This window comes from Diabrotica virgifera, chromosome 8 (genome assembly GCF_917563875.1).
Source record: "Diabrotica virgifera virgifera chromosome 8, PGI_DIABVI_V3a".
Taxonomy (NCBI): Eukaryota; Metazoa; Arthropoda; class Insecta; order Coleoptera; family Chrysomelidae; genus Diabrotica; species Diabrotica virgifera.
This window is the reverse complement of record NC_065450.1, coordinates 182,541,603-182,563,814: the sequence shown is the minus strand read 5'-3', so window position 1 is coordinate 182,563,814 and position 22,212 is coordinate 182,541,603. Positions and strand designations below refer to the sequence as shown.

The following is a 22,212-nucleotide window of genomic DNA, read 5'->3' as shown; positions in this document are numbered from 1 at the left end:
TTATCAACTTTTGCGGTCAAAATATAATAAAAAATTCCCCCCCGAGATGGGGTGGCAACCATCCCCATGGTAAAGGCGCCTTTCGTCAGTATATAGATTTTGATCCTTGGCCTATCCACCTATCCACTACTTAATCTCAAATTTTCAAGCAAATTGATCCATTCTGTAAAAATTGCGGGGTGAAAAGCTTCGGTTCCTGGACTAATATGCCAGCAGATCTATTAACTAGAGCTTTGCATAATGCAAAACATGATAAATTTATGAATTTTTTAAATATTGATTGTTTGGATTTTTAGGGTTATATTGTATTTTGAACTAGTGGGGGTGTTGGTAATATGTAGTCCAAAATAATGTTCTGTGAAGACAACTCTAAACTTAATTCCTTTCACAAAAAGGCAAATGCTCCCTTTAAACAACCTTTCATCATTTTCTAAACTTAATGTCAGATGCCATGTAGGGGAGATGTGTCTGAGACGGCATACTGGCTGAGATGGCATATCACACGTTTTCCTTAAACTATTTCAAATTTGGTGCCTAGTGTGACTGTTTTCAGTTCCTCAAGTTAGAATTTGTCAACATTGCTGAACTTATGCAGGTTACTTTTGTTTTGACAGCAGTAGCCTTTGGAATGTTTAATAAGTAGGACAATATATTTATTGGCTTTTTTTTGTATCACATTATAATTCGCGAGTCTTTACACCTAAGTTAAGTTTTTAAATTTTGTGATGTTCTTTTACCTTATGCCTATCACGCCTACATCGATTTTGCAAAAGTATACTCCTATCCAAAAAGAAAAAAATATTACACAGGTTCTCTAAAAATTTATTAAAACTAAAATATAGCCATCCAAGAAGGTGTAATAATACAGGGTGTTTCAATGGGAAACGGAAATATTTTAATGGTGAATAGAGGTCTACTGAGGAGGTTCTACGTTTATTGCCCCACCGATTTTTATTTATACCCGAGTTACAAGGTGTTTTATCGATTTTGCCCATTTAGTTCTGAATCCATAACTTTAGAACTGTTTTAAAAAAAATCATGGACATCTCACTGGGAAATTAGAAAAAGTAAAACACCATGTGCTCTTGTTAGTAATCAACCATTCTGTTTATTATATATTATAACCTCACATAGTAGGGGAGATATGCCTGAGACGGCATACTTTTTTTTAAATGTTTTTTAATCGATAATCGATACGCCTACATCGATTTATATCTTAAAAATGTGCTTAAGAAAAATTAATTTAAAAAAACGATCTGATTGCAATGTTGCCTGAGATGGCATAGTAAGTAGGTGGATTAGATGGCATAGGTATGCCATCTCAACCTTATGCGTTTTTACACTGCATTAACTTTGTTACATGATCGTTACAGTTATGGGTCGTTTTAAGAGGAATTTGAACCGACAAAATCGATTCCGTCGAAGTTGAAACAAGTGAAGAGGAAGATGCTGCTTGCATTTTTTGTAAGGGCCTCTTTTAATTATCTCGTTCTCGAGAAACCTGACTAAGATGCCAAATTTGTGGCAAGTGGTCATATTCCGAATGTGCTGGTGTACCCAAGACTGCAAAAACTTTATTTGTGACTTATGTCGAGATTAGTGCCTTTATTTCAAGGGTATGCCATCTCACCCACATGTATGTGGGTGAGATGGCACATGTAATACTTTACAATTTATTTTTTCAGAAAAAAACTATAATATGTAGGTTGTTAAAACATAATGTTATATTTACGTAAATGGTCCTAGCACTGATTTTGATTTTTATTACATGACTAACTCTATCGATTATCGATTACAAAACATTTAAAAAAAAGTATGCCGTCTCAGGCATATCTCCCCTACTATGTGAGGTTATAATATATAATAAACAGAATGGTTGATTACTAACAAGAGCACATGGTGTTTTACTTTTTCTAATTTCCCAGTGAGATGTCCATGATTTTTTTTTAAAACAGTTCTAAAGTTATGGATTCAGAACTAAATGGGCAAAATCGATAAAACACCTTGTAACTCGGGTATAAATAAAAATCGGTGGGGCAATAAACGTAGAACCTCCTCAGTAGACCTCTATTCACCATTAAAATATTTCCGTTTCCCATTGAAACACCCTGTATTATTACACCTTCTTGGATGGCTATATTTTAGTTTTAATAAATTTTTAGAGAACCTGTGTAATATTTTTTTCTTTTTGGATAAGAGTATACTTTTGCACGCGTTTTGTTACTACAATGTTGCTTTTTGTGTGCACCTCATAAAGTAGTCATTTGATAACTTATAATATGTATGGTGTGCATTGCGTGACAAATGGGATGTTTGGTTAATGGACAAAGCAAAAATCCACCGTCATTAAACAGGAAAATTACATTATCATACCTGTTTGGTACCATATATTTTATCGTTAAAATTGTGTTGCATTCTGTTCGTTGAGTTTATCTTTGATATTAGCCGATACGGCGTGTTTTTATACAGAATAAGCCAAATCAAATCGTTCATCGGCAGATTCAAACAAATACCACATTTAGTCATAGTCCTTATAGGTCATAGCTTGCATTTGTTAAAGGAGTAAATTTTATGTTTTTATGTACAGTGGGGCTTAGTAGAAGCTTAAGTTCAAGTTTTTTGGGTCGCCACCCTTGTCCGGCCGCCATCTTGGAAGAGGGGTGCAAAGGGGTTTCGCGCTATATCTCGTAAACTACCAACCCTACAGAAAATCTAACTACGCACTTGCCGTTCGAAAACACTAGCTTTGACGGCCAGACGAGGGTGGTACACAAACCAGGACAGTAAAACCAGTAGAGGGGGATGTAGTAGCTTAACAAAACAGAACTCCATGCTATTAAACTATCCTAGCTTAAGACACTGGCTTACTGTCTTTCTCACTAGCTTACTAGCCTACATGCGAAGCTAGTTCTGTATACAGGAAGCTAGTAATAATAGCTTGTTAGTTTAAAGGGGCTAGCTTGCTATCTTAACTTGAAAAACTAGCCTCGTGTAATCCGGGCAATAGAGACGAATTTGCAATGGTTATAGTCAACCTTCATTAGTGAAATCACTAGCACACGAATATTGTTGATTCAGATATTGTTGATTCAATTCAGAGTATTGTTGTTAGTAGAATGGTCCGAAGAGCAAAACACATATCTAGTTTTTGATGCCAAAGACAGAGGAACATTTAAATCAGCTGCATGGAGAAAAGAATATAACACAGACCTATGTTTTGTCTCAAAAGATACCAATGACAGACCACTAACAACTGCGAGAAGTGTCCTTGCAGACTTCCCACATACTCAACATCGTCCTGTGCTTATCACCATCGGAATATCAATTCTAATAATTAGATCATATCCTTGACCCAGGTGGAATCTTAGAAAAGCAAACTGGAAGAAGTTCTCTGAACAACTAGACCGGACCTTGAGCTGGGTTCCTCCAACGAGCAAAAATTATGAGACGTTTGTGGGTGCAGTAATAAGCGCTGCCAAGGAAGCCATCCCTAGGGGGTATCGCAAAGAATATGTGCCCGGATGGACTGAAACATGTGAAGACTTATACACGAAGTTTTTTGAAAGTGGTGACCGAGAAATAGCCGATGAGATTTTACACAACATCGATACAGCTAGACGCCAAAAATGGATAAAGACTGTCGAAAACCTTGACTTCAAAAAATCAAGCTGGCAGGCATGGTCCCTGTTGCGGAAAATTGGAGGAGCTAACCAGCTGGAATCCAGAGAGTCTAAAATGTCTCCTAACAAGGTTGCCTCCCATATAGTATCTCTATCCAGAGCTCCACGAGATCGAACACATACTACCAACGTGAAAAGAGACTTAAGGGGATTAAAACAAATGAACGGAACGAACTCCGAATATTCAGCAAGAATAATTATTTCTGAAATCACACATGCGCTGAAAGAAATGAAATCAGGTAAAGCACCTGGGTTTGATGGTATCCATCCACAGTTCTTGATACACAGTGGTGCATACAAAATACAGTGGTTTGCAATGTTCTTTAATGATATACATACTTCAGTCAGGTAACATTTCTTTCTCACTTAAGCGAACAAAGGTAATTGCAATTCCGAAACCGGACAAATCAAACAATAAGTCAGAAAACTACCGCCCCATAGCTTTACTCAGCATGGTATATAAACTATTAGAAAAGCTTCTCCTCAACAGAATTAGTCACATGATACTAGAAAATGTCCCCATTGAACAAGCTGTCTTCCGCTCTCATCGAAGCTGTACGGACTAAGTGCTGTCGTTAACAACTTTTATAGGGGCAACAAGCCACCAATCTTTAGAAACTACAGAAATCACTCTCACGAATAACTTATCCATTCTCAGCGAACACCTTAAGCAATGGAGACTACAGCTAAGTACTGCAAAAACTGAAGTATCAGCTTTTCATCTCAACACCAAGCTGGCAAACAGAGAATTGCGAGTGTATTTTAATAACGAGCTGTTAAAACACAATAAATACCCGAAATACCTTGGGGTTACTCTAGACAGAACGCTCACATTCAGAGAACACCTAACGAAAACAGCAGCAAAATTGAAAACACGCAACAATATAATACAGAAACTCTGCGGCACTACATGGGGGTCCACAGCATCAACATTAAGATCCTCTACTCTTGGCCTGATATATCCGGTGGCAGAATACTGTGCTCCAGTGTGGCTAAATAGCAGGCATACCCACCTGGTCGACACCCAACTAAACCGTGCTATGCGTATGATAACAGGCACAATTAAGCCCACCCCTACAATGTGGCTACCTACCCTTAGTAATATAGCACCAGCCAACCTACGCCGCAAACATGCATTGGTTAAAGAATATAACAAAATAATGGACAGTCGTCAGCTTCTAGTCCACAACGACATCCCCGATATTCTTGGAAACCGTCTCCGATCCAGGTTACTCCCTCTACAATCTGCTCAAGCGCTGCAGCAATCCAACTTTGACTTAAATACCCGATGGAGAGAAGATTGGAAAAGTAGGACAAATCCGCATTACCATAGTCTACCGGACATCATAGGGAAACCTGGCGAATTTGAACGTCCCCGTAAGATTTGGGTAGGCCTTAATCAAATTCGAACAAACTGTGGAAGATGCGCCAACTCCCTCTACAGATGGGGTAAACTCCCCTCGCCTTCTTGTGACTGCGGCGCTGCAAGACAGACGATCAGTCACATTGTTCAGGACTGCCCACGCAGAGCATACACAGGCGACCCCTATAGACTTTGTAATGGCAACCGAAGGGTTAATCGAATATATAAAAAAATTGGACATCTGTTTGTGATGCATTGTATAATGCATAAATCTAAATGTATTCTGTGATGTACTTAAGCCATACGCTAAACAAATTATTGATTTAACAAAATCGCATAATTTTTTTTTCAATTGCGTGCGGGATTTCTTAACGAGCCGGATAAAGTAAGCAAAAGGGCCGGATCCGGCCCGCGGACCCCTGGTGTAAATGGTCAAAGGGTAAGAACCTTGGTACAAACGTCAATGAAAATTGGGACCATTCCCTAGATCACAGCAGAACAACCCTCCTATAAGCCTTCGCAATATTGATCGCCTACGTCTCATAATTCTCATATGGCACGTGAAGAAGGACTGTAGAATTTAGTTTCAAAATTAATGGCAAATAATTTCCAAATATATTCTGTTAATTTATAATATACAAACAGCATTGATCTTAATTTTAAATTGAGTTTTCTTGTTAACTAATAATTAGTCTTAGGAAAACAAAAGCTTTATACGAGAAATAAGCTAATACAGTTAATAAGCATGAAAAATCCATTACAAAGATGCTAATAGTATCTTCTCCTCAAGCATCCGCTAATAAATATACCCCTAAGCAATATTTCTGCAGAAACCGCTACATTTCCGGACGCGGATATTGGATCTCAACATCAGCATCCCCTAAACGATGATAGATTTCCTCCTAAAATCAATAACAGAAGAAATTGCCAAAAATATTTAGTGTTTTTTTTAATAAGTAACGAGTTAGTGTTAAACAATTTTTTAATATTCATAATAAAAGCTTACGATTATTGTAGGTAATTATTATTTCATTCATAGAGATTGTGACCAATAGAAACTTACAAGAATAAAAATTACAGCGATTATTTCATTCACATGAGATTCTGACCAATAGAAAGCTACAGAAATAAAAATTAAACTGATTATTTTTTAATGATTTTGATTTCCAATCGTATAGTAAGATATTTGATCACGTGTTTAATTCTATCCAATCAGATTAAAATTATACTGAGATTTATCTACTGTAGAAAATTACCGATATAATTTTTTTAAGTAGATTGTTTCTGTTTAATGGCAACCAGTTTCCTAGTTTTGACAACTGTCACATTTAAGAAAATATCCATAATATACGTATTAAAAATAATCTTACGAATATCACACGACAGTAAGAATAAATAAGAAAATAATACTTCAATTTTACTCAAATTTGTTGTCATTGGGCAATAGCCACTCGAGCCCTGCGGGCTCTCGTGTATATTGCCAGAGAACAAATTTTCGAAAAACTGTCGCATTGTTTTCAATTTATTCTCAATCTCTTGTGATATTATACCCGATAATTTTTGATAATATCCCGTCGTCAAGTATATTACGTCAGATGCCCTTCGTTGCTTCGAAAAAATACATTCAGTGACATTAATGACACTTAATGTTTTAAAAATTATAAAAGTGATGACTTTCAACGGTCAAATATTTATAACAACTGAGTGTTTAATTGTACTAATTTGTACTAACATAAATAAATTGAAAAAAAATTTTGGTTTTGAACAGTTTTATTCATGAAATAATCGCAACAAATTGCACTCGATCTCTAAAATTATTATCGAATTTTAGAGCTCTTGTGCAATTACTATTGTCCTTTTCATGATCATTTTTCAGTGCGTAATAAATGATACGAAAAAGGGTAAGTCCGTGATAATACACATTTATGACATTTATTCTAACATGACATTTTAGTTAAATCTGACAGTTGTCACATTTTATTTTCAATTTGGAATAAAAACAAATCAAATGTGTTTCTTGCATTTATAAAATGGTATTTTCTTTGATTTGTGTAGTCTTATAAATTATACAGATTATATTTGTAATATTATTATCTAATTAAAAAAAATTATTTTTTTATTATGGCGCCATCTATCGACAACTAGAATAACTAGAAGAAATGTTATAAAAATGTCACCGACGAAATGTAATCACCGACGTGCCTTTTTTTCTGCCACATACAATTTAATGCGTTAGAAAGAAATCGAAAAACTGTGACGCACTGAAAGATGATCATGAGAAATACTGTACTGATAATTTTTGATACTTTCCCATCGTCAAGCATTTTACGTCAGATGCCCTTCGTTGCTACGCAAAAATACATTAAGTGACATTAATGACAATAAGGGCCGGTTGTTCGAACGCTAATCAACAATGATCACTATCAAATATTTAATTACTGTCACCAAAACTGTCAATGTCAACTTTTATTGGGTTTCTGAAAACATAATTGATTAAAATTATGAGATTAGTTAATCAATTAACATAACAATTAACCAATCACATTAGGTTTTTTATTTCTTAGTACATATATGACCAAAGTAGCTCATGTTTCTTTCCTTCATAGTGTTGAGCATTTCTTTTGCCTTTTTCATCTTTCTTAATGTTTCCGTGTTTGTTATGTGTGTCCTTGATAATATATTTAACATTATTCGATAACTCCACATCTCAACAACAGGCTTCGACTCCGTATAAAAGGACGGAGGATACGTAGCAACTCAACTAATTAATCACTAATTAATTTTTAATTAATTCTAAATACATATTACAACTATTTACAGATCATGTAGAAGAGGAATCTGAGTCTCGAGGGGAGTCTGACGAAGAAGAAGAGAATGAATATTTAAGCTCAGATGAGGAGTTTGAAGAAGAAGTACAAGATTCGGACACAGAATTAATTTAGTTGATAGTTTTATACTTTTCTACCCATAATATTTATAATAATAAATTTGTTTATCATATTTGCAAAATCTATTGTATTATTTTTTTTAATTAAGAAAAAGTTACTTAAAAAGCTATAATATATGTACAATAATTACTCTAACGTTTCGAGGAACAATAACATGGATATCGCCAGGTCACGTGACTTTTCTCGAGCGAACGGACTCGCTCAGCTACAACAGAGGAAGCAAACAGCTATCGGTATACACTCTTTCTCACACTGTTGCTTACCTATAGCGCTTTTCATTTATATGCACGCGTAATTTGTTCCATCACCTGGCAGTTGGAAAACTTCACCAAAAACCTGTCTTTTTTGGATTATTTATTTTTAATATTAAAAAATACCCTGTCAAAATAACAATTGCACCTCCCTCTCCGGAAGGAATGTACATAGCTATGCATGTATATTTGTATATTTTATACCGGTTAATAGTATGTACAGATTCAGATGAAATCTTCTGAAGTTCAGATGCATCCCCTGAAAATAATCCTGGGGCGCCCATGCAAGTATCTTGCAGAGTTAAAATCGCCATCAAATCGCCTTGTCTGTATATTTTCTTTATATTTGAATATTTAAATTTACTTTAAAGTCACGTCAATGATATTTTTTGTAATAAAAATTTTTACCCTTTTGTTAAATTTGGGGGGGGGGGGATTTTTGGGGAAAATAACCGCTACCCTTCAGCCAGACCAGCATTTTTTATTAGGCTATCATGGAAGAGTCACCTGAAAAATTTTCAGGTTGCCTAAAATACCTACTCAAAAATGTCTCACAGCTCTTGGACCATAGTTTTTGACAACATTTAAGAAAATGAACCATAATAAACTTTTAGTTCTGTACCTAATATCAGATTATCACGAGGAATATGCGAATCTGCAATTTTAAGGGTTCGAGTATAATTCATTCAGTAAAATTATTTCATGAATAAAACTTTATTTATAAATAATTTTAAGTAATATTTTATTGATATTTTCGTCTAAATATTTGCTGAACTGTGCTGTTTTCCTTGACAACTTGAAAAACATTAATTGCGATAAATGTTACTGACTGTTTATTTATGCTTGAATTTTGTATGTAAGTATTAAAACATAATCTTGTGGTAGGGGAGCAAAGTATGCTAAATGTGCAGTCACTCGAGCGCTTTGGGGACTTATTGGGTTGTCAAGAGTAGGTCCTAAAACGAAAAAAAGTTAAGTAAAGTTTTCCATTTTAGTGGGGACTTTCCATTTTTAATTTAATTTTCCATTTCCAACAATCGTTTATTTTTAGATTATAGCGCCGTTTATCCACAATTCGAAAAAATGTCTCAAATAACAGTTACTTATTTTTACGTATCTAAGGAACCCAAATCTGCAATAAAAATGGGGGCTCCCATTTAAGATTTTAAGGGGTGGAGGTCTTACACGACCCCCTACCTCCGGTGGGGGGGGGGTCGTGTTTGGTGCCATTCGATAGATTTTTCAAAAATATTGAATAAGTGTATTTTTCAGTTTTTCGATCTAATGTTCATTTCGCGAAATATCGCGGGATTCGTATTTAAAGTATTAAATTTACCTCTCACCCCTCTCCGTTGGATTTTTGAAAAATACTGAGAACGCATTTTTTAATTTTTCGATGTGTCATTCATTCCGCGAAATATTCGCTTTTTTCTTGTGAAACTTTGGGACTTACCCAGTTCCTTACGCCCCGCTCAAATCGTCAGATTTTTTAAATGTACACTGTTTTGCATGTACTTAACTTACCTTATCTTAATCTGCCGATTTCGAGTTTTTCTAAGGATATATATTTTTTTGGCCCCTCCTTAACGAACCCTCCTGCATTAAGAGCCAATATATGGTAGAGGTACATTTTCAAGGTCCAAGGTTTCTCCCCATGTAATAATCTGACGCGCTCGAGTAACTGCAAAAATCCCCGCTTGGGCGCCCCTACCATTACGAATATCACACAATAGTAAGAATAAATTAATAAGAAAATTCCACACCTGTAATTTTGAACCAATCAAAATACGTTATTTTGACAGATCACCATGGCAACGGAGGTATTTTATCGGAAATTTTTTGCTCGTGGGGTACCCAACAGCGAATTATAGTGGAAATTTTTTGACGTTTACAATAACAGAACATTTTTGACAGACTGGTTTTTATTTGTTTACCTAATTTAGTTTTGATTCATTTTCTATCACTTGTAGTTACTCAAAACTTATGTAAAATTGAAGAATATACTATTTTCTATCTTGAAATGGTATTCCCATGCAACTACAATGAGTAGAAATTACGAATTTGAAAGCCTAAATAATTGCTGACAAAGCTATGGCGCGCTATTAATCTGTTCATGCAGCTTTGGATTTTCAAATGCAAATTTGGTGTGGAATTTTCTTACCGAATACCACGCGAAGTCAAATTAATATCCGGAAATTTTTTTTTGATCATGAATATTTTTAGAAAATTTCCCTCGTCTGCGACTCGGGAAATTTTCAAAATATTCATGATCTCAAAAAAATTTCCGGAAATAATTTGAGCTCTAGTGGTATTACTAGTGAAAATAATGCTGTTATATGCTGTAACTTTTTCTACGTACAGTAATTTATTTGAGATTAATTTATTAGCTAAGTGATAAACATGAATTGGTTTTCTCTTGTTTATTTTAAATTTAACATATTTAAATTTTAGGGCTTTCAAATACAATAGCTCGCTTTAGCTTATAATTGCAAATACCTAAAGAAAGAATCCATTAAGAAATAACATCCAGATTCATCGAATCCCTCCAAAGCTAAATATAATCAGTCCCCAGATATATCCGTAAAACACTTAGTAATCTTTCAGCTTCCCGATCGATCCCCTCTCTTTATATATTTAATTGTTTACCCTTAGACCTTTTTTCGGAAAACGGGTCAATTGGAAAAGAAGTGTAGCTCATAATTTAAAAAAAAATTGATGACGCCCTCGCGATTTCCCCTAATTCCCGCTCTTCCTAACCACTGTCATTTCAGTTTTAATAAAATTCCATCAAGATTATCCCGACCGCAATCCTCCATTATTAAATTCAAATCCCTACTTTACCATCTTACAATTTTTAGTGGACAATTCTGCATAAAACATGACAAAATGTTATTGCCTGCAAAGCGACTCGTTCGAGCTGTCTACCCTTTCCTTTTGCTGTTCCTGACCTAAATTCTAAATGAACTGGTTCCCATAGTTTCAGAGTAACTTCAGGGTTAGCAGTACAGGAATGCAAAAACTGCTCGGGATTAAAAATAAATTTGTAATCGTACACGTTATGGTTTTCTATTTGTATTATTAACCTAACGGGAAGAAACATTTTGGGATAACAAATTATATTGGAATTTAACGTTTTTTTAAAGTCAATTAATAAGTAAATTGGATTACGAATATGGCCAAATACGGATGTACAATAAAGACATACTATACATACAGGGTGACCCAGACTAATTTATCCAGGCTATATCTCTTAAACGAATAGAGATCTTCAAATGGGACAAAAACTGATATATTTCATTTGTAATACACTTTAATAGGGCGTAGAAATAATGATCCCCTAAATATTCTTCCCTTAGTTACAACCCCTAACTTTATTTTTTTAATAACACCCTGTACATTTTTTTTTATAGTTTGGGATGTGGTCTTCTATCGTCTATTCAACAGATTTTTTCAAAATAAAATCGATTCGTAAATAATCAAGAAAACAATATCAGTTTATTTTTTATTTTTGTTATGTCCCAGACTAATTTATCCAGGCTATATCTCTTAAACGAATAGAGATTTTCAAATGGGACAAAAAGTGGTCTATTCCATTTATAATATGGCTTTAATATGGCGTAAAAAAATCATCCTTTAATATTGATCCCATAGTTACAACCCCTAACTTTATTTTTTTTAATAGCACCTTGTAAATTTTACTGTAACTAACGGATGAATATTTAGGCAATGATTTTTTCTTCGCTGTATTAAAGTGTATTACAAATGGAATAAAATCTCTATTCTGTTAAGAGATAAAGCCTGGATAAATTAGTCTGGGACATATAATTAACAAAAAAAAAAAAAATAAACTAATATTTTCTTGATTATTTAACAACCGATTTTATTTTGATTAGACGATCTGAGACCATATCCAAAACTATAAAAAAATATATAGGGTGCTATTAAAAAAATTAAACTTAGGGGTTGTAACTAAGGGATGAATATTTAGGGGATGACTTTTTGTAAGCTATATTAAAGTGTATCACAAATGGAATAGACCATTTTTTGTTCGTTTCAAAAATCTCTATTCATTTAAGAGATATAGCCGCCTGCATTAATTAGTCTGGGACACCTTGTAAATGAAATTTTTAATATAATTTCACAATTGTGTGGACTGTATCTTCTTAGGTTGTTTGTGTAAGTAGGTTAAAAAGGGAATATGATGATAAAGACAATATTATAAATTTATAAAAAATTTTACCAAGTCACTATGTGGTCACTGTTCACCCTCGTCTCGATCAAACAAATATAGGTAGTGGTTTCAACGCGTTTATTTCTCATAAGAGGTTTAATTGATTTTAGCGGATTAGCAATTGGTCTATAAAGGTTCGTTAATAGTTGAACCCCGGGAAACGTTCTCGTACTGAGATAGATGTGTTGCCAATGAAAGCTAACTCAACGGAATATTTACCCTTCGGCGAGTAACACAAGAGAGACATATTTGCACTCATATTGCTTTTGCTGGTCAACAGTGGAGATAACGTCCGTTTGCAGTTCACAAAATGTTCACAAATATCGTTCTTAATATTTTCCGCTCAAATATTCTTAACTGATTTCATCAGAGCTCGCGTCAGTCCCTGTTTTGCATCCAGACGTCAGCACTAGTAAGTCTAATAACTGTTTCGTAGATTCTTAGCTTTGAGTTTAGTACCTACTTTTAGCACAATTTAGCACTTTACTGTTTATTAGGTCTTTGTATCTATAAAAACTGATTACCGCTAATGGCGGGGGAGCCCAAGCGGGGATTTTTGCAGTTACTCGAGAGCGTCAGATTATCATATGGGGAGAAACCTGGTATCCTGCCGATGTACCTCTACCATATATTGGCTCTTAACACAGGGGAGTTCGTTAAGGAGGACCCGAAAAAAATATATCCTTGAAAAAACTCGAACTTGTCAGATTAAGATAAGGTAAGTTAAGTATATGCAAAAGAGTGTATATTTCAAAAATCTGACGATTTGAGTCGGGCGTAAGGAAATGGGTGAGTCCCAAAGTTTCACAAGATAAAAGCGAATATTTCGCGAAATAAATGACAGATCGAAAAACTAAAAAATACGTGCTCAATATTTTTTAAAAATCTATCGAATGATACCAAACATGACTTCCCACGGAGAGGGGTGGGGGGTAAATTTAATATTTTTAATACGAATCAAGCGATATTTCGCGAAATAAACATCAGATCGAAAAACTGTAAAATACACTTATTTAATATGTTTAAATAATATATTGAATGGCACTCTCTCCAAGGAATAATCTCTCCAAGTTATACGTATACGCATGTTTTGTTTATTACGAGAAAGCGTTTGATCGAATACAGCACACCAAGATGATGCAAATTATAAAAGATGCAGGAATTAACAGCCAAGATCTCTGAAAATAATTAGAAACATTTACTGGAATCAGAGTGCAAACCTCAGAGTTAAAGGTGAATAAACCGAATATCTATAAATCATGCCTAAAGTGAGGCAAAACTGCATTTTGTCCACTCTAATTTTTAATATCTACTCTGAAAGAATATTTATCGAAGCTTTTCGCGAAACTGAAAAAGGTATTCTACTAAACATCATCATCCAGCCTCAAAAGTCCACTGCTGAACATAGGCCTCCTCCCCTCGTTTCCAACCCCATCTATCCTGCGCCGCCCTCATCCAGTTTTTATTTACCTTTCTTAAGTCGTCAGTCCATCTTGTAGGCGGTCGACCGACGCTTCTCTTGTCTTCTCTTGGCCTCCATTCCAATAACCTCTTCGTCCATCGCCCATCTGTCATTCTGGCTACGTGTCCTGCCCATCTCCACTTCAACCTGGCTATCCTCTCGATGACGTCAGTCACCTTTGTTCTTCTCCTGATTTCTTCGTTTCTGATTTTGTCTCGCAGAGTTATTCCTAACATTGACCGCTCCATTCTTCTCTGCGTGACTCTTAGTTTGGTAGCCGAGGCTTTAGTTAAGGTAAGTGTTTCTGATCCGTACGTCAAGACTGGGAGGACGCACTGATCGAATACCTTTCTCTTTAGACATGTGGGTAACTCACTTTTAAAAGTTTCTCTCAGTTTTCCAAATGCTGCCCCCCAAGACCGATTCTTCTCTTCAGCTCATGAGTCTGGTTATCCCTGCCAATCGTAATTTCATGTCCCAGGTATTTATATCTATCTACGAGTTCTATTTCCTTCCCACCAATACTGATGTTCTGGTTGGGTACCAAATTTGTCATTATTTTTGTTTTTGAGATGTTTATATTTAAACCAACATTTTCTGTAGCTACAACGAGTTCTTGTACCATCTCTCTTGCCATACCTAGATCCTCAGCTACCATGACTATATCATCGGCGAAACGTAAGTTGTTTAGGTATTCTCCATCTATTTTTATTCCCTTTGTCATCCAATCCAAACTCTTGAAAACATGTTCTAAGACCGTATTAAAAAGTTTAGGTGACATTGGGTCTCCTTGTCTAACCCCCCGTTCTATTTTTATGCGATTACTGTTAGTATGTAATTTGACAGTGGTTGTTGCCTGTAAGTATATTTTGTGTAATAATTTTGTATACCTATAATCTAGCCTGCATTCTTTAAGCGCCTGTAATATTTTGCTAAGTTCAACTGTATCAAAGGCTTTATGAAAATCGATAAAAACTAGAACTAGGGGTTTATTGTATTCCACTACTTTCTCTATCAGGGTTTTTATACTTTGTAGATGGTCATTTGTTCCGTAATTTTTTCGGAATCCTGCCTGTTCTCTTGGTTGATAAGTCTACTAAACAAGTACCGGCTAAATAACATTAGGTATGCAGATGACATCATAGTATTTGCGGACAACCTAGAAGATCTACAAGTCCTCTTGAACAAAATCACGTATTGCAGTCAACAATATGGACGTAAATATAAGCGTAAAGGAGACAAATCTTATGATCATTAGCAAGAAAAAGATAACAGAAGGTCAACTATACATCAACCAAACCCCTGTAGAAGGAGTGACGCACCACATCTACCTCGGCACCATAATAAATGAAGAATGGACAAACAGCCAAGAGATAAAGCGAGGAAAAGCTAGATCCAACTTCAACCGTATGGGGGCCTCTTTCAAGTGCCACAACCTTTCTCTTGGTATAAAAGTATGGTGTATTCTCTTTTTTATGGTGTTGAATCATGGACCTTGAACGAAGATATTTGGCGAAAATTAGAAACATTTGAGATGCAGCTATAGCGGAGAATTCTTAGAATCTCCTGGACTAACCGAGTAACAAATGGGGAGGTCCTTAGAAGAATGGGGAGGAACCGACAGGTACTAACCACCATCAAATCTCGAAAGATGGAATATTTTGGATACATTATGCGAAATGAATCCAGATATATCCTCCTACAAGCCACCATGCAAGGAAAAATATTTGGAAAGCGAGGTCCAGCAAGAAGAAAAACATCCTGGTTAAAACACCTAAGAACCTGGTTCAACACAACATCTGCGCAGCTTTTTCTCGTTGCTGTGGATAAAATGAAGACTGGCATGATGCTCGCCAACATTCGTCGCAGATAATCACATCAAGAAGAAGAAGAATAAAATGGTGTTTTATCCAATTCGTACATAATAAATGTGGGCCGGCGTAGCTAAGCGGTAGTGTTTTTGGCTCGTGTGCTGGTAGACCGGAGTAGGGATGGCGGTTTTTGACAAAACACCGGTTTTCGGTTATACCGGTTTTTCTTGCTTACGGTTTAACCTGGCGATTATAACCGGCCAAAAAAAACCGGTTTTTGAAAAAACCGGTTTTCGGTTTTTTTAATCCAATAGGTTACAAAGTTACATTTACAATACACTTTAGTTTGCGATACTTCATTCGACTCGATATCAATATGATCAAAATTAGTACTATCGATAGAACATGTATTACTTTTAACACGTTTGTATATTTGTAGAATAGGTACATTTTAACTCATTTAATACTTCCTGTATGAGTGTATCGTTTTGAAAACGTAGCGAAATTCTTGGAGATTCGTATTCGTAATCAGTAATTCGATATTCATAGTCAGAGCATTATTTTGGTAAACAGAAAAAGTCATTCACCCACTTTCAATGTCAAGAGTTAAGTGTGAAAAATTAGATGATGTTTGCGTCTAATTGAACCAGATCACTTCTTATGTAAATATTATGATTACAAATACCTTTTCAAGGAAATATTATCATAAAACTTAATAATTGTTTCTGGCTGATGTGAGATTGCACTTTCAGTTTGCTTCTGTATTTTATAGAATATAATAAAATTTGAATTATGGTTTTGTTTGGAATAATTACTTGAGAATAGTAATTATGATTGGGATCCAAAATAATAAAATAATCACCGTAAAAACCTAATAACCGGTTTTTACTTTTAAAAGAAAAAACCGGTTATAACCGGGACAAAAAAACAACCGGTAAAACCGGTTATTGCGAAGTAAAAAAACCGGTTTTAGGTTTAAACCGGTAGGTTTTTCCCATCCCTAGACCGGAGTTCAAATCCTACCGCCGCGCCGGCAAGAACAACTGGACATTTTTAAAATGTTTATAGGCCCTAGGTCGACTCAGCCTGAATAAAATGAGTACCTTGGGTAAAACCAGGGGTAATAATAGGCGGTTGAAGCGTAGCACTGGCTCTGTTACCTTCCTTGTATACCGTAGGCCAGTGATACTCAACCTGCGGCCCGGGACCGCATGCGGCCCTCTAGCGTTTTTTATGCGGCCCGAAGGCTAACTAAAGGGACCTGTGATCAAATTGTTTGTCAAATTTCACGTGTTTTTCAAATTATTTGATACTGTGCCGATGTGTTTGAGGCGTTTTTGGGCGTGAGGCAGACAATTTAATGACTTTAATTTTAAATTATATTGAAATTTTTAAGAACTCTGATTAAAAAGCGGGGTATTATAAACTTGTAATAATAAATTATTAAAGTTAATGAACAAATACTCATTTTAAAAATAATCAATACTTATTTACTACAAAAAAATTTCAAATAATTGTGTCCTTGAAACAACACCCTGTATATTAAAATTTTCAAAATTCGTCTGCACATTTGAAAAGAGCACAAAAAACTAAGTTTAAAATTGTTCGCTTTAATTTTTTAAGCAAATAATTTAATGACATTAATTTTAAAATCATATCGAAATTTTTGTTTTGAAAGTTTGAGTTCTTAAAAATTTCGACATAATTTCAAAATTAAAGTCATTGAATCGTCTGTGCAAAAATGAAAGCCCCATTAAAGCTCTTTTCAAATGTGCAAACGGGTTTTGAAAACTTCAATATACAGGATCTTGTTTTAATGTCACAATGGATTTATAATTTTGTTTAATCCGGAACTGGATTTTTCTTGTGATTAGTAGTTGGGTGGTTTGGGTTCTAAATGTGATATACGTGTACCAAATATCAAAAAAATATACAAAGTGGTTCTACAGTTATGGGTCCAGAAAGAAATAAGCAAAATCGATGAAACACCCTGTAACTTGGTTATAAAGTCAGTGGAGCAATAAATTTAGTATGTCTAGAATCGCCTTATTTACCTCTATTCAACATTCAAGTATTTCCGTTTCCCAATGAAACACCCTGTATACTACTTCATCTTGATTGCGGCCCGCAAGCTTGGGCAATAGCTACTATGTGACCCAGGAAAGAAAAAGGTTGAGTATCGCTGCCATATGCCCTAGATATAGCAGACTACCTTGCTATACTCCCAAAGCCACGTGAGCGGTATAAAACGGGAGACTATTATATTACATAATAAATAACTTTGTTGTTTTACGCCCACTTTTCGCATTTCGAAATTAATTAACAGAGCTCACCATTAATATTCAACCAAAATGAAAAATCCTCTTTCAAAAATATTTACAAATTAAGCCATCAGCTAACAGTCCACAATAAATAGAGCTTTTCAACACTCCTACGCGTAGAGAACTGGGTCAAACTGTAAAAATAACCGCCAATTTACACCACCACCGTCAGTACTGACGGACACACTAAGGAAGTTAATGTTCAGGAAGTTTTAAATTTAAGGTTTAACCATCCCTACTCGGAAACGGGAGAATATGTGAATAAAGTAGCCTGTAGCTGTGTTCTATTCATACAACTTACAATTGAGTTCGTCCTCGAATCTGACAGAACAGAGAATATAAACAATCCCAACCACTAAATATATGAAGTACATGTTTCTATACTTAACTTGAAATTATATGTTTGTGACAATTAAGTAACAATATGTATCTGTTTGATGTAACTTAGCTAACTTACCTTTCGCATACATCCCACGAAATTATTGTGGACCCTGGCTCCTGGGAGGGCTCTAGTGTTTATGCTTCCTCCCACATACACGCGACTTGATGACAACATTGTGAATTTTCCAGCAATATGTGAATGGTCTGCATATACGCCATCAACCACAGCAGATAGCTGTAATAATATAGAACCTTGTCTTTATATAGAAATAACTAACGATATAATACAATGTACTGTATAGACCAGTAAGGATCTGCGAAAAAACGTCTATTTTTGGATGTGACAGGTGGCATTCGGATTTTTGCAGATAAAGTTAGGTTCAGTAATAATAATTGACTTATGCTCCTTCTCAAATATGGAACATTAATAAAAAAATTAAAATATTTAAAAATTTCGAAAAACATCGATTTTTTTCTGCTTTCTTTGCTTATAACTTTAAAACGATTCGTTTTGGAACAAAGTCGTAGAGAAATAAAATAAAGAAAATTGAATTTTGTATGACACACGACTGGTAAAAAATGTCTTAAGTTATTACCTATTCTGCAATATAGCAATAAATACAAAATAAGGGGGCAAAATAAGTCTGTTGTTTTTCAATATCTTTTAACCACTTTGGTGGCACTTAGAACCTTAGTAATTCGCTTATTAAATTCTTTGTAACATACTTAAACCGTGTACCAAATTTCATTAAAATCGACCTAATAAATTTTGCATAATAAATTTGCAATCTAAATGTTTTTAAAAAAGTTCAAATTTTTTAAAATCTTTCTGAACAAAAAGTAGGCTATTTAGAAGTAGGCTAATTTTTTTTCATATAAAGAGGTGCTCTACCTATCTAATACACTTTACAGAATTAAAATCGGATTATTTAAGGGGCCTCAGCAATGTTTTAAATTTATAAACAATTTTTTGGCTTATAAAAAATAGCTTTGTTTAATAATAAAAAAATTAATTTTTAGCAATGCAAGTAATTAAAACCGGTAAAATTTGTCTTAAGATTTCAAATGCTGTCAGCAGAATTGCTATTTTATTTTTTAATCATAGTCCGTTCTTTAACGGTAAAATATTGCAAAACCTCTAAATTTTAAAGAACCGCTTGTATTGGATTGAAATTTGGCATACACATAGCTAACAAGTCAAAGAAAAAAAGTGATATTGTGCCGATATGTGCTTTTGCCCTGGGGGTGGTTTTCACCCCCTCTTGAGGGTGAAAAAATATTCGTCCAAAGAAAGTCAGGAAATGGATAAACTGGCTAATTTTAAGTAACTTTTGGTCCATAGAGTTTTTTCACTAAGTCAATACTTTTCGAGTTATTTGGCAGTGAATATGTTCATTTTTTCAACAAAATAACCACGCTTTTAGACGGTTTTTCGCAAATAACTCAAATAGTAAGTATTTTGTCGAAAAAACATTCTCAGCAAAAATATAGCCTGTAAAAAATTAAAAAAAAATGGTGTATATATCACGTCTCTACACCTAGTAGAAGCAGAATTACAGCTAATGAAAAATAGGTTCATATTCGTCAAATTCCAAATGGAATACTTTAACGTGAAATAACCAAAAATGAAGCACATTTCGGGGAAAACTCATTAAAACTTATTTAAAGTGTTTAAAAAAGCTTCATTTTTGTTTCATAAAAAAAATTTTTAGCATAAAAATTAAACAAGTTACGCTCAAAATAAAGTTATCCCTTTTGGTTTTGGTAAAAAAATCGAGAAAATCACCCTCTAATTAGTATCTTAAATGAACTTAATTGTTACGACTTCACAAGTTTCTTGACTCATGTATATATTGTTTATATGATCTCTAGTTTCATCGGTTCAAAGCCCTTATTATTGAAAGGGCTGTAGTTAAAAGGGGTTGAACGAGTCACTGATCACGAATGTATGCAAATTTAGAAACACCAAATCTTAATAAATTTCTGTCTAACAGAAAAACAAAAAAATACATCATATTCAGAAAAGCAAATCTGACTTTTTTTGTTTTTCGAGATTCTTGGTATCTCTAACAATTTTTAAGTTATTTTGAAAGAAAGCTAATTTTTCAAAATTTAAATTTTTTAAAATTTTACTTTGGAACCAAATTTTTTCAAAAATAAGCACTTTGAATCCATGAAACTTACAGATCATATAAACACAACATAAGTAAAATATTTTGTGGAGCGGTAACGATTAATTTAATTAAGTTGCTAATTACGGGGTGGTCTTCCCGATTTTTTTTTACAAAAACAAAAGGTACCAACTTTATTTTGAGCGTAACTTGCTTAAATTAAATGCTAGAAGCTTTTTGTAAAAACAGAAATAAAGCTTTTTTTAAACATTTTAAAAAAGTTATAATAGATTTTCCCCAAAAAGTGCCAAATCTTTTGGATATTTCACGTCGAAATATTCTATTTGAAATTTGGTGAATATGAATATATTTTTCATTGTCTATAACTCTGGTTCTATTAGATCCAGAGACCTAACGCGTACACCATTTTTTTTTTACTTTTTTATAGGCTATATTTTTACTAAGAAAGTTTTTTTCGACAAAATACTTACTTTTTGAGTTATTTGCGAAAAACCGTCTAAAAATATGGTTATTTGAAACAATGAACATATTCACTTGTAAATAACTCGAAAAGTGTTGACTTGGCGAAAAAGCTCTATAGAACAAAAGTTACTTAAAATTAGTCAATTTACCCATCTCCGGACTTATTTTGGACATATATTTTTTCACCACCAAGAGGGGGTGAAAGTCACCCCCAGGGCAAAAGCACGCATCGGCACAATATCACTTTTTTTCTTTGACATGTAAGCTATACGTATGCCAAATTCCATGTCAATCCAAGCGGTTCTTTAAAATTTAGAGCAAAAACCGTGAAAGAATGGACTATCAAACGTTATTCGCGTTCAAAAATTGCAATTTCTCGATTTTTTTAAAGTTCCACCGCGTTTATCTCGAAAACTATGCATCCTACGAAAAAACTTGTAAGAACATTTTTTGCTTAGAATTACCCAAGAAATACAAAAAAAAATGTTTTGTTTTGCGAAAAATCGATGTTATGTAATTCCTCAAGTTCTTTTTTTTATAACAATCTTATCGACATCCGGATCAACTGTTACCCAAAAAATTCGTGTTATACGGGTCAAAATACATAAAAAAACTTGGGTAGGTCCGTCTAAATAAAGGAGCCCGTAGAACCCCCTCCTGGCCACAGCACTAATTTGTTTATAAGCCAAAAAATTGTTTATAACTTTAAAACATTGCTGAGGCTGTTTAAATAATCCGATTATAATTCTGTAAAGTGCATTAGATAGGCGGAGTACTTCTTTATATGTAAAAAAATTGACAAATCTTTGTATGTTCTAGTTTTTGTTGTGCAAGATTTTAAAAAATTTAAATTTTTTAAATAAAGTTTAGATTGCAAAATTATTATGCAAAATCTAGTAAGTAAAGGGTACCCCCCGTTAAGATAGGCAAAATGCCCTCACTCTCAGAATTCAATTTTTTAAATTTTTTTACGTTCTGTGCAATTAAAAAATGAGATAACGCGGATTTTTAGCTCGCCACCCCCCTTACCCCTCCCCCACAGCCAAAAACGTAGATTTTTAGATTTAATTTTTTTTAGTTTTGTTGCAATTGATTTAAAAATTTCAAAAAATTCACACGTGTAGCTGAGGCTTCTACAAAACATGTCCATTTTTTATGCAACCTTAGGTC

General features: G+C 34.3%; 1 protein-coding gene across 1 annotated transcript in view; it reads right to left on the bottom strand.

Moving 5' to 3' along the window:
• The window catches only part of LOC126890321 (neurexin-1-like), a 758,564-nt gene that overhangs the window by 406,546 nt on the left and 329,806 nt on the right, over positions 1–22,212 (bottom strand). Inside the window, exon 6 of the mRNA XM_050659185.1 lies at positions 18,525–18,683. Within this exon, the coding sequence (XP_050515142.1) occupies positions 18,525–18,683 (159 nt within the window). The remainder of the gene's footprint in view (positions 1–18,524; positions 18,684–22,212) is intronic.